Source organism: Podospora anserina, chromosome 5 (genome assembly GCF_000226545.1).
Source record: "Podospora anserina S mat+ genomic DNA chromosome 5, supercontig 9".
NCBI lineage: Eukaryota > Fungi > Ascomycota > Sordariomycetes > Sordariales > Podosporaceae > Podospora > Podospora anserina.
This window is the reverse complement of record NW_001914843.1, coordinates 350,083-363,015: the sequence shown is the minus strand read 5'-3', so window position 1 is coordinate 363,015 and position 12,933 is coordinate 350,083. Positions and strand designations below refer to the sequence as shown.

Genomic DNA, 12,933 nt, shown 5'->3' with positions numbered 1-12,933 from the left:
AATACAGTTGCTTGGGTTGCAAAGACATCCCTCCGATTAGAAGAGCACTTTCAGTCAGGATAAATCGCTCGCAGCGGTTTAGAGTGAAAAGGCCAAATCACGACACCTCACCTTTGAACATTTCTGAGCATAAGAAGGCCAAAAAACATGCTTCAACACCATTTTAAAGGAAACAGAACGATATTAAAGAGGAATAAAAAGTCAAAAACATACAACACCAGGGATTCCCCAGTGGTCACCCACCTGAGTACTGGTCTGGCGGTCAATTGCTTAACTAGGGGAGAGCGGACGGGATCCCGTGTATTCAACTGCCTATGGTCGTATGTGATACTCATGCTTACTTTTACAGCTTATCAAGGAAGCGTTGTGAGAAAATCACCATGGTCAACAACTCCCCAACAAAGCAAGGGACGACTGCTGTTGTTTCTCAACGGCATGTACTTGCGATGATCTGATTGGCCAGATCGCTTTGGTTACACAACAAGGCATCCAACGGTCTTGGCATAACAAAGACTGCTTCAACAACATGTTCGATGTTCGAGTTGGCTGAAGTATTGTGTGAGGTGGAAAATTGATGGATAGTTCAAGTGCAGAGATGGAATCTCGGCCCAAGGTTGCTCGCTATGCGGTAAGAAATGCTCTGATGAGAGATGGACTCGGGCTGGCATGACTGACAACATCAAGTGCGAGAGCTGTAAGAAGAGGAAGACAAAGTCAGCATCTCTCTAGGCTAGAAGCACAGAGATGGAAGCTAACAGTGACAGATGCACCCGCGAACTTCCCAAATGCGCCGCTTGCAAGCCATGGCCTGGGCCATGCAACTATGCCAGGCAGTTTCCCGACCCGGTGGCAGCTCCGGTGGCAGCTCCGTCGTCAGCAACCCTGGAACCAGCAAACATCTTTGTTAGCTCTTCTCTCCCTGACCGGCTTGACCGAATCGAGGCCACGCTGCAGACTCTCACAGCCGCCGTGACAAAACTGCTCGCTGTCACCGAGGCCAAGAGCTCCCAGGAGCCAAAGCCCGAGTCAAACCCGGCAGCAAAACAACCAGACGAAACAGACAGATCGACGCGCTCAAAAACAACATGCACCATCACGCCCCCCGCCATCTCCTCCCTCGACGAAGCCAACGCACATTTGGGAAACATCATCCCCAGCCACGACGACCACGACGATCACAACGACCACAGCCTCGCCCTCCAAAACCTCACCGACCTATCCAACACCCTCACCTCCTTCCGCCTCGACATGTCCCTCGACCTCGGCCCCCACGACAACAGACAGTACATCATCCCCTCCCTCGAAACCGGCAACCTCATCATCTCCAGTATGATCCCCCCCCATTTACCCCCTTTTCTGATTCCCCCCCCCACCCCCACCCCCCCACTGACGCGCCAACAGAATTCACGCCCCTAACCCTCTTCGCCTCCCCCTTCTTCACCCCCCCCTCCCTTCGCCTCCTCTCGACCATCATCTTCTCCCCCGGCACCGTGGCCCCCGGCTGGATAATCTACGCAAACTACTTCCTCCTCTCCTCCCCGATAACCGCCACCCTCTTCCCCTCCTCCGTCCCCCACTGGCGTCACAACGTCCGCCTAGCCCTCCAAAACGCGTCTTTATACCTCCACCCCAGCAAGGTAAACATCGCAGCCTTCACCATGCTCAGCTTTCACGGGGAAGATTTCGCGGCGAGCCCAAACGTAAGCTGGATGCTCTGCAGTCACCTATGCCGTATGGCGCAAGCCTTAAGACTATGGGAGGGAGGGGGGGCAGAGGAAGGGGAAGGGGAAGAGGAAAAACAGAGGGGTTTGGCCCTGTTTTGGGCGATTTACAACATGGAAAAGTGTTGTGCTTTGACGTTCGGACGGTCGCAGGTTGGGTTGTGGGAGGGGGTGGATGTTGAGCGGGTGGAGATGCCGAGGGGGGAGTGGTTTGGGGGTTTCAGGCCGCACTTGACGGATCAGAGGAGGGCTAAGGGGGTTGAGGGGGTGGATGCCGAGTTTGGGGGGTATATCTTTCTGAGGAATGTCGAGCTGGCCAAGCTGAGCGGGAGGGTGTTGGAGTATTTGGGGAAGGGGGAGGGGACAGAAGAGGAGAGGGAGGTCTTGAAGGGGAGGTTGGCGGAGTGGTTCAGGGAGACGGATGAGACGTTTCGGAGGCGGGTGGAGAGGGAACGACAAGGGGGGGTGCCGGGAGCGGGGGTTGATGTGAAGAGGGAGAAGGTGATGAGGTTGTATGAGTTTACGGTCAAGTTTCGGTATCTGCATGTGCTGATTATTCTGACAAAGGACTCGCCGGGGGATCGGGGGTTGAGGGTGGAGAGCGCGAGGCAGGCGATTGGGATTTTGCCCATGACGATTTCGGGGTGGGATCCGGTTTACAACGGGGTTATATGGTGCGTATTTGTCTTTCAACAGGGTCGGGATTCAAGCTGACAGAGACAAGGCATCTCCTCTACTACCCGTTCACCCCCTTCTTCGTGGTATTCGGGCACATCGTCACCAACCCCAGAGCGGAAACAGTGCCTTCCGACCTCAGACTGCTCGAGACGGTGGTGGAGTACATCATTGCTCTGCAGCCGCTGCTCACTCTCCTCAGAGATTTGACGGCCAAGCTGCAAAAAACGGCCGAGATATTCTTGAGGCTGGCGAGAAGGCACGTGGCCGAAACAACTGGAAGTATGCCGTTCAGTTCTGCATTGCAGGAGGATGTCACTCACCCGACGGACTTCTCCCAACCGCAGGACCAACCGGACCTCTCGCAGCACCCCCCTGGGATGGTGATGCCTGACCAGCAAGACTTCTTCTCACTAGAGGGTGTTGATATCGACAGGTTCCTCAGTTGGGTGCCCCAGCCCATGGGATTTCCAGGAGATATCGACTTTGGTGTTGGTGATGGGACGGCGGGAGAGGAGGAGGAGGAGGAGGAGGAGGAGGAGGAGGAGGAGGAGGAGGAGGAGCAGCAGCAGCAGAATAGGGGTGTCAAGAGGCCGTTGGAGGCGACGTTTGACTGGTTTTCGTGGGAGAATTATTATGCTGATGCTACCCAGTAGGAGGAGGACAAAGAGCCGGCCCAGATCTCGGAACCATTCCAGCGCGCCGTGGAATGGTCTGTCAGTCTTGAGGATCTCTTAATGCTCGGTCATTGCTCCCAGCGAAGAACAGTAGAAAATCTCAAATAATTATACACAAAATACCTTTGCAATGCATAACCCTCGCAGTGCTACCCCAAAATAAACCCCCGCGCCAACCCGACAGCCCCGGATCCGCCCACAGTGTAAGCCACATTACCCCAAAGCGGCCAACTCCACCGCGATCAGCCCAATCAACGGCCTCCAGGCAAGCCAAGGTCGACTCTGCTTTCTTCACAGCCTTCTGGGGGCGCTGTGGACTGACAACAGAGCTTGACGCACCTGATGATGAGGTGACCGACATCTGCAACCCCTCAGCCGTTGGGCTCGAAGAGGGGAAAAAGGCTCAGGCTAGTAGGCAGAGGACGACGACGCGCTTTCGGAAGGAGGGGCTGAGCTGTTTAATTGGAGAAGAGCAAAAGAAAGACGTGCAGCAGCTGTCGGTCAAGGGGACGTGGTGGGGTGGTGAGTGATGTTAAATAAGATGGCGGGCGGATTGAGGGCTGAGCAGAAGCTGAGGCAGCCTCTCGGGCGTGTGTGAGTCGCTTCGTCTTTTTGGGTTTTCTTTTTCTTTTCTTCTTCTTCTTCTTCTTCTTCTTCTCTTTCTTGATGAATATATTGGATGAAGCTTTTTGTTTGCGAATTATTGGGAGAATTGTGCGAAACCAAACGTCGGAACCCGACGACGACACGACATAAGCCTGATAGCCATCAAACATACGGCCACGGGCAAAGCACAGCAGCAGCATCAGCAGCATCAGCAGCATCAGCAGCAGCAGCAACAGCATCAGCCTGATACTTTGTTGGACTTTTCTGTTCCTGCCCCCCTCCCTTCCCCCCCCCCAACCATCTCGCGGCTGGGATTTTGAGAGGGTTTTTTATTTATGAATTGGAATGGGATAACAAGACTTTGGAGAACTTGAGAGTTTTGTCGAATATCATTGCTTTGGATATTGTCGTCGCGTAGCTGTAGAAACAGGCAAAAATGGTCAACAAACTCGACCTCGAAGCCTTCCAACACGACCGCTCCCGGTGGCGCCGCTCACTCCTTTTCCCCTCCTGGCTCCTCCAGATCCTCATCCTCCTCTGCCTCATGGGTATATTCGCCTACCGACTCGCAGAAACATTCGAGCATTACTCGGCCGAGAAAAAGAACGGTTCCATTCCCATGGTAGAAGTAGTGTATGTCTGCCCCCCTCCCGCCCATTACCATCTAACATTTTGCTCGCAACGCGTAGATGGGAAGCAACAAACATCCTCTTCAACCTCCTCTCCCTCCTCCTCACAATCCTCGAACTGGCGCGCTTCATCACCTCCCGCCTCACCCCCTTCCTCCTCCTCTCCACCAACCTCGTCAAACTTGTGCTCTCGCTTGCCGTGTTGGGTCTCGATGTTGTAGCCCATTTGCGACAGCTAGATGGGCATTACCCCACCATCGGGCTCAGTCTTGACTGTGGTCTTCTTGCTGCTTCGTTGTCTTCGTTTGCGTACGCGGTCCTCAAGCACAGGGAATCGAGAAAATACGAACAATATCACCTCACTGACGAGGTTAAGCGTGCGGAACCGGGGATTTTTATGGCTGGAGCCGGGGGGGGGGGGGAGGATCACGGGGATTGTCAAGCCTTATGATCGGGATAGTGCCAGTTACAGGTATGATTACGCCAGGACGGTGGAGAGTGAGGATCGTCGTGTCAGTGGGGGGGGGGGGGCAAAGTGGGACACGTCATGTGAATCCCAGACCGGTCACCTCAGTTCTGAACAACACGGCTGGGTGGCGTCAGGCAGGACGGGTGTCACAGTCAGAGAGATCTCGCCCAGTGGGACCGGGTTGAAGAGGGAGATTGACAGGGCGCCGAGCGGGGAGCTTGGTTGGACTGCTGGCGGGCAAGTAGGGAGTGATGTCAGTCCGAGCAGCAGCATGACCGGGCGAAGTGGCAGCGTGGTGCGCAACGCGGGGGTGGTGCACATGGCTTTGCCGGAGATTCATGTTTCTAGGCAGCAGAGTTGGAGGACCGAGGTGATTGCTGAGGAGGGGGAGGATGCAGGGAGGAGGAGGGAGGGGGATAGGGATGGGTTGTTGAGGTGAGGCTGGGAGGAGGTTTGTTTTGGATACCAGGAGTTTTGTCGATGATTTTTGGTTCACGGAGCAAGGAGTTCAGGTTAGGATATAATGAAGTGATGCCCCCGCCAAAAAAAGGCCAAGAAAAAAATGTGTTTTATTTTCCCCCAAAACATCCACCCCAAAAAGCAAGCAAGCCAAAAGAATAAATCTGCCCAGAGAGGTTCCTGTTATCCGGCGCTGAAAGATAAAGATGTTGTGGCAGTTCCCCCCTCCTATCCCCTTCCTTTCCGATAAAGTTCCGTTTCCCATTGTTTTCCCCCAATCAAAGAGTCGTAAAGTAGAGCCGTTCATTATATGTGTTGTGCTGGGCCGTCATGTTTGGTGTTTGGCAGGCCCACAATGTGCTGTTACTGTGTGCTTGTGGAAGCTTCTTAGAGCTTGCGGCGGGCCTGGTCAACCCTGGTGGCGTCAAACGGAACGACGTTGCCAGAGGCATCGGTCATGGCCGGGGCCGAGACGTCGGCGGTGACAATGTTTTGACGCTTGACCGGGGCTAGATAAGAGTCGGTCAGCGTGTCTGCCTGTAGATTTTTGCCACCACCCCTCCTGACTCTTAACTCACCATTCATGTTGACGGTGGGGTAGGCAAAGGCAACAGTGGCCAGAGCAAGGACGGCGGCGATGAACTTCATGTTGACTGGTTTTGGTTGAGTATGTTGATGTCGAGAGAGACGAAAGGAAGTAAGATAATGTCGACCGGCGACGAGCAGATGAAAATATGCAGACTTGAAGATGAAGAAGAAGACGGAAAATAAAACACGGCCAAAAGGTTGAACAAGCTAGCGGGATGGAGAGAGGAAAGGGACAAGACACGGGATCGGGGAGGGGAGCAACGGCATTGATATTTGTATTTTCTTTGGTGGCAGATCAGGATCCACGATGGTTGATGGACGAGCCGTGTGTTTCAGAAGGGGGCAAGCGGTACATAAGGAGATCTGTTCACAGATCTCCCCCCCTAATCAGCATGCGCCACACCCGTGAATCCAAACAAGTACATACTTGAGACGAGGGCTTCATGGCAAACACGGGGTAAGTAAGCCGGGGGTTGCTCTTTGGGATGTGCTGCTGGGGATGCGAGTATCAAGTCAACAGAAGATACCATATCTCCCAAGACATCTGGAAGCGCCGGTCCAGGCGCTGAATCTAGACCTTCTTGGAAGGGCCGGTTGCTAGCCTCTCGTTGTCAAGCCGTTAAGCTTGTTGCGAATGGCACGAAACAAAGCGACGTCGAAAAGGGAGCTAGGGGAATGAAGCTTTTCTGATCCAGGGGTTGAAACCGGCAGTGTGTCCGCTTCGGGGGGTTGCATTGGCAAAAGGGACGCCGAAGCTGGGAAGAGCTGCCGGAAGACGGGCGAGCCGGGCTTGGGACGTTCCAGATGGCGGAGTGGGCTCCCGTGTCTGTGTGCCGCAGCATCGCACAGCTTTGCCAGAGCTCCCTGCCCTGTGCGTGCGCCGGTGCTCAGCAATGACAAGCACCTGCAAAGATGATGGAGAACTGGCAGTCGAGGTGTTTCCAAGAGACAGCTGGTGGACAGGTGTCGGAGCTTTCCCCTTGTTTCAAGACTTTGGCGCTGCTGTTATCAACCCCTCAACATCAGAAGCTCTCAGCTGCTCTCTTGTGACATCAGAAGCTGAGAGGCCGGATGGATCGACCAATCGACCACGTGCTGGCCTAGTCGAGGGCCATTGTTTGTGGTCGCCTCGGGAAATGAGGTAGGTGATGGGCTCTTGTTGGACCCGACTGTAGAGAGACAAAGGGTCTTGTGATGAGACAGAACATAAAGGCGACAGCTGCCGATTGCAGGTATAGATAGTTTACTTACTTAAACACAAGCAAAAGAGCATTTCCAACCACATCTTGACGACGCATGGCCAAATGCATGACGGGGGTGCGTCAGAGAGTGTGGAGTCTGCCAGAAGACCCGCTGGTGGACATCAAGGTTCTCCCTTCGTCATTGCGCTCAAACAACCAGAAGTTCCTAGATTCATCCCAACTTTTCCAGGTCAACAGATCACGATAACACCCGTGGGAAGAAATTACCGCTGGACACAACAAGTGACGACCGGCAGCTGGCCAACTTCAGCGCGCGCGTGGGAACACTGGACCGAGTCGTCCCGAGAAACAAAATTCCATGGGTGGGGCTGGCGGCTACGAGTACCGCCCCTGTCACGGCAGTGTGTGTCTCCCAGCTGTTGAACTGCAACGCCCCCCCCCCTCTCTGGTCTAGTCTCTATCCACCACTCCCCGGATCGATTGCCCCCTCCATTCCCCCGCCTCTCCTGGAAACCGTCCGGATGTGCCACCGCCTTCGCCAGCAGCTTTCTTGATTTTGGGCCCTGACGGCGGGCCGGAAACTTATATGTTTCCTCTTTTTTTTTTTCGTCGTCAGTTTCTAACCGCCGTCAGAAATACCCAAAAAACAAACAAAAAACGAACAAACAAGAAACAAACAAAAAACAACAAAAACAACAACAACAACAACAACAAAGCAATAACCACCCAAAATGGCATCAGTCGAACACTGCCTCTACTGCTTCGAAACCCTAGCCGCCGAGCTCCAAGGCCGCAAGCCCATGACCCTCGACCAAATCAAGAAATCATGGGCCGAATACATTTCCTCAACAACACCAGCAGCAGCAACAACATCATCCGAGGCAAGCAGCAGCAGCAGCAGCAGCAGCAGCGAAGCAGCAGTTAAACAATCCCCCGCCCTCCGCCGGCTGGCAGCCTCATCTTCCTCGTCCACGTCCTCCTCCTCCTCGAGCTCCCTCTCCCTAACCTCCTCAACCCCAGCAACATCCCTCTCCTCCTCCCCTGCGCCCCCAGAAGGAGAAGAGGTCGCTTCCAGCAGCCCCCTCTTCATAACCTGGAACACGAACCACCCCCGCCACGGGTACGTCCTCCGCGGCTGCATCGGCACATTCGAACCCCAACCCCTCGCCACAGGGCTCTCCTCTTACGCGCTGATTTCGGCCCTGCAGGACAGCAGGTTCCATCCGATTTCGCTGTCGGAGCTGCCAAAGCTGCAGGTTGCTGTTACCTTGCTCACGGACTTTGAGGATGCAAAGGATAAGATGGATTGGGAGCTGGGGAAGCACGGGATCAGGATCAGTTTTTATGAACGGGGGAGACGGTACGGGGCTACGTATTTGCCCGACGTGGCTACCGAGCAGGGGTGGACAAAGGAGGAGACGTTGGTCAGCTTGATGAGGAAGGCCGGGTGGTCGGGGAGGGGGTCTTCTTGGGCGGCGGTGGCTTTGAGGGTTGTGAGGTATCAGGGGCGGAAGGAGAAGTTGGAGTATGAGGGTTACAAGGAGTGGAGGGAGTGGGTTGAGGAGCAGCAGGGGAGGGAATAGATGGCCAGATGGGGAATAGACGAGTTTGGGGGGATGATGATGCAAGTGATATAGCTACGGCGGGGTTATGATGTGACATGCATGGGATTTGGCGCTGGGAAATGGGTTTAGGTTTGGGATTTGGGAAGGTTAGGGGTGACACGGGGTTTTGGGGGGATGATGTTTGCGCGGTGGGGGGGCTTGTAAGTCCTCAGACAACACACAGCATTCGTCGGCTTTGCTACTGCAGTTGTGGTCATTCTCTCGGCTGCTTTTCTCGCGAAATAGACGGATGATCACAGTCCAAGTCTACTCAAGTTTTGTTTTGTTCCATCATGAAGAATCTCAACTGTCTGGTCTGGTCGCCATACCTGTTACTCTCTTGGATACCGGTCCTCATGAAGCAAAATCCCGCCCTTCCAACCAGAAGCAACCACAGATTAAATATCCATCTTGTCCACTCTTTGCTTTTCACACACCCACCTCCTCCCCACCTTTTTTCAATCCCCAGCTCTGGTGTCCGCTTCTCTCTCGACAAAGCGTGCCACCACTTTGGTGTCTTGATATCCATACAACAGCCAAGATTGGCAAACACACCTGAGTTGACCCGCTCGCCCATCACGGTTTGGCTTGGCGGGAGATCTGGGGGATCATGTTTGATGTCCATCTGATCTCGTGAAAGCCGTGTCGTGAACTTACTGTCTTCCAATCCGTGTGCCTACTATTTTCTTCATGGTCTGTAAGCAAGAACCCTTCATTCAACCTGGCCTATAAGGTCTTAGCTATCGGTTGTACCTCGAATCTTCCTCTTACGTCTACAAGACACCCCTTCGACACTCCCAAACCAGCTGCCATCTATGCATCAACATGGAAGTGTAGTTCATTTCCCCACAAGACGCCCACACGCGCCAATCCGACAATGATCATCATCGCATCTTGTATCCATGATTTAAAGTCGATGGTATCAACCCGTTTCTCGTCACACACATGCCTCCCGCGGACCTTTGTGATCAAGAGTTCCTCCCGAAGGCCATCAAGGAGATGTCTTTGCTATTACTGTCGAAAACTGACGTTTCTTCTCCCGGCTCCATTCGCATGATTGTGCCTCTTTCGTGCTCAACACTGCGTCGTCGCCCTGTTTCTGTCTCCACTCTCTCTCGAACCGCTGCTTTTCCCAGTTTTAGTTTTTCCCTCCCAGCATTGATCACAGTAGGAAGTGAAACTGTAGCCGGAAATACCCTTCCGGTCTCGGGCAAATGCTGCGTCTTGGTGAGCAGTAGGGTTAACTTTGCAAATCTCGCAATAGGGTTGCCGGTTGTCCTTCATGCAACCAGAGCAGCGGCAAGGGCTGTTGAAGTCACAGGCACTGCTGTGGGAGACGCTGTGGTGAAGCGGCCGGAGAAAAGTGGCGGAAAAGAGAGTGTTTGCTGTTGTTCTGCCCAGTATGCCAGGTCTGCTAATTCTGCTTTGTCAGCATCTTCTCGTCGTCCCCTACACATAGACATTCACTTACACGGCAGCCAAGCGGCTGATTTTCGGGACGATGTGCGCTCGCAGCGATGGTCGGAAGCTTGGAGGTCTCACCAGAGGCCATCCAACCCTGGTGAGCCTACTGGGAATTGTTGAAGCCATCATCCACTGACGTGGCAGAGGACAGACAATGCGAGTCGATTTGAGATCAAGGCTTGCTGGGTCAGGAAGGGCTGAAGGTCGTGGTGTTGGGAGGAGAAAGGTTTGGGTGATGAAAGTCGCAAGAGATGGGAAGTCGAGGAGTCGATATTTTGAAAGGTAAACAAGTGGCACCTACTTACCTGCAAAAGAGGCACCGATTTGGTGAGTGGGTAACGAACAATGAGGGGTAGCTTTACGGCTCCCCCTCAAGCATACCTCCGTTTTGCTCCATGATTGTTTGCAGCTATCTGCCACCCTGTTTCCCAAATCCGCTATGGTTCCTCTTGCAAGGTATCTATCTACCAGGCCCTCAAATAGACCTGTCAAGCACATCCATCCACCCCTTATCTTTCCTCTACACACCACACCCATCTACCCCTCGTCTGATCGCGCATCCCACCCTCTACTGAGGCACCACCTCCCTCCCCACCGCCTCCAACCCCTTCACCAACCCCTCCACCGTCCCCCTCAACGTCTGAGCATTAACCACCACCCTAAAGAAGCTCCCCCTGCTCTCCTTGCTCACATCCGGCGCGTAATCAACCATGTACCCCCTCCTCACCAACCTCTCCACCATCCCCCTCGTGACCTCCGTGTTCCCCTCCCCGGTCCCCCTCAACCTCCCCCCAGGCGCATAATAAAAACAAACCTGCAAGCACGGCGGCGGGTTCTCACTAACCAGCACAAAGTTCCCGCTCCGTTCCAGCAACCCGGCAAAATACGCCGCCAGCTCGAAAGCAGCCTCGATCTGCCTCCCAAACCCCTCCGCCCCGTAGTAAATCCACGCCAGCGCCAGCTTGAGCGAATCAGCCCTCCTCCCGCACTGGAGCGTCAAATCCGCCAAATCCCACACGTCAGACGGAGCCGAGCTGTGAAAGAGGTACCCCGCCGGAAGGGTGTTTGCTTTGTGGAAAACCGACATGTCCGGCCCCAGCAGAAACGAGCACGTAACCGGACAGTTGAGCATCTTGTGCGGGTTCACAGTCAGGGAATCGGCAAGGTGACTGCCGACAAGCTTGTGCTTGTGAGCGGCGGAAAAGATGGCCGGGCCGCCCCACGAGGCGTCGATGTGCATCCAGAGGTTGAACTCCTTGCAGACGGCCGAGATTTCCTCAAAGGGGTCGTAGCTCCCCAAGACGGTGGTGCCGGCGGTGGCGTTGACGTAAAAGGGGGTGAGGCCTTGGTCGAGGGACTTTTGGACGAGGCGGCGGAGTTCAGAGGGGATTATCCTGCCGCTGGCGTCGACGGGGACGGTCCAGACTGAGGAGGAACCGAAGCCGCAGGTTACGGCGGCTTTTTCGACCGAGTAGTGACCGTGGGAGGAGGTGAACAAGACAAAGGGGCCGTTGGGGGCGGCGGAGTTGCCGTTGAGTTTGGATTCGGGGTAGAGGGTGTTGCGGGCGATGACTATGGAGGTGAGGTTGGAGGAGGAGCCGCCTTGGCAGGTTACGCCGCCGGCGCGGGGACCGTTGAAACCGAAGAGGGAGGCGAAGGTTTTGGCGGTGTGCTTTTCTATTACTGCCAGGGCTGGGGAGACTTGGTAGACGTGGACCTGGGAGGGGGGGTTAGGAATGGATGGATGATGGGTGAGATGAGAGGGAGACAACTTACATTTGTGTTGAGGACGGCGAGGACGAGCTCGGAGATAACACCGACCTGTGTAACCGAGTTAGATGACTGACGAACAAAAGTTTTAGAGCAGCAACATACGGGGTTGGTGCTGGCATACAGCTTGTCCATGAACCCCTGGTCCCAGGTGTTGACGCTGTGCTTGAGGACATCTTGGATCGTCTGTAAGAGACCCTCCTCGCCACGGCCTACTTGAGGGAGAGACAAGGCCAATTCCTTGACCAGCTCTTCCGGTCCCTTGGACTCGACTAGGGCATTGCGGACGACACCGTTCCTGTTTGGGAGCAGTTCCCCGGCAGCCCTGGATGGCACAGCATCATCGGCGGCCTGAATGAAGGGGATGATTAAGGATTTCACAGCATCAATGAGCTGCACAGCACAAGCACATGATTAGCTTTTGCAATCGACACGTTTACATTGTAGATGGACAACTCACATGTTCCACCTCGGATGCCCTGTCGAGGGTCTGCTTCTTGACCCCGTTGGTTCCGTTCATCTTTGTTTTGCTGAGTGGTTCGATATCAAAGTACAGGGTTGGGGTTCAGTCAGACAAGTCAAAGTAAGGTATCGAAAATACAGAGTGAGAGAGAGATTTTGATTTTTTTGTAGTCATCAGGGAAGAGCCTGCTGCGGGTGCATACGCCGAGGTCCACCCACCCGCATTCCACGTTCTTTCATCCCGCAGGCCATGCTGGAGCGGTCCCGGCACGGCGGCGTGTGTACGTAAGGTAGCCGAGGATCCGGGATTCGGAGACAACGGGGGGTTCCTGGGATCAGCATCGGCTCAACAGCCGAACTGTCGCAAGATGACCTCATCGCTGGCCATATTTTGGGGCGGGGGGGGGGGAAGGAGATGATTGCTGTGTTGGTGGTGAACTTGTCCGGAAAAGGAGGGGAGAAATGTTTCTTGCTATAGGCCGGGAAGGTCCAATTAAGGCCCGAAGCATCGGCGCGCATGCGTTTATGCGTTTAGGGGCCGTTGGATGGTGATGTTCTGAACCATCTTTCTTGGAAGAAAGGGAACGCCGATATCTAGCGTTGGAAT

At 54.5% G+C, this 12,933-nt stretch overlaps 5 protein-coding genes across 5 annotated transcripts, besides 1 other annotated feature; 3 read left to right on the top strand and 2 right to left on the bottom strand.

Annotated features, from left to right (window-relative positions):
- Positions 1-202: 202 nt before the first annotated feature.
- Positions 203-329: a sequence feature (rRNA 5S).
- Positions 330-744: 415 nt separating this feature from the next.
- Positions 745-2,435, top strand: PODANS_5_8520 (uncharacterized protein; the record flags this gene model as incomplete). Its single annotated transcript, XM_001904635.1, has 2 exons — positions 745-1,327; positions 1,402-2,435. The coding sequence occupies 2 exons, from the start codon at positions 745-747 to the stop codon at positions 2,433-2,435; spliced, it is 1,617 nt and encodes a 538-aa protein (XP_001904670.1).
- A 1,680-nt stretch (positions 2,436-4,115) lies between these two features.
- PODANS_5_8510 (uncharacterized protein) lies at positions 4,116-4,759 on the top strand (the record flags this gene model as incomplete). Its single annotated transcript, XM_001904634.1, has 2 exons — positions 4,116-4,312; positions 4,369-4,759. The coding sequence occupies 2 exons, from the start codon at positions 4,116-4,118 to the stop codon at positions 4,757-4,759; spliced, it is 588 nt and encodes a 195-aa protein (XP_001904669.1).
- An 864-nt stretch (positions 4,760-5,623) lies between these two features.
- On the bottom strand, positions 5,624-5,884 carry PODANS_5_8500 (uncharacterized protein; the record flags this gene model as incomplete). The annotated part of the gene is made up of 2 exons (XM_001904633.1): positions 5,624-5,745; positions 5,815-5,884. 2 exons carry the CDS (start codon positions 5,882-5,884, stop codon positions 5,624-5,626), a joined length of 192 nt encoding a protein of 63 aa, XP_001904668.1.
- A 1,873-nt stretch (positions 5,885-7,757) lies between these two features.
- PODANS_5_8490 (uncharacterized protein) lies at positions 7,758-8,609 on the top strand (the record flags this gene model as incomplete). Its single annotated transcript, XM_001904632.1, has 1 exon — positions 7,758-8,609. The coding sequence occupies one exon, from the start codon at positions 7,758-7,760 to the stop codon at positions 8,607-8,609; it is 852 nt and encodes a 283-aa protein (XP_001904667.1).
- A 2,053-nt stretch (positions 8,610-10,662) lies between these two features.
- Positions 10,663-12,384, bottom strand: PODANS_5_8480 (uncharacterized protein; the record flags this gene model as incomplete). Its single annotated transcript, XM_001904631.1, has 3 exons — positions 10,663-11,811; positions 11,871-12,257; positions 12,325-12,384. The coding sequence occupies 3 exons, from the start codon at positions 12,382-12,384 to the stop codon at positions 10,663-10,665; spliced, it is 1,596 nt and encodes a 531-aa protein (XP_001904666.1).
- Between the last annotated feature and the right edge of the window lie 549 nt (positions 12,385-12,933).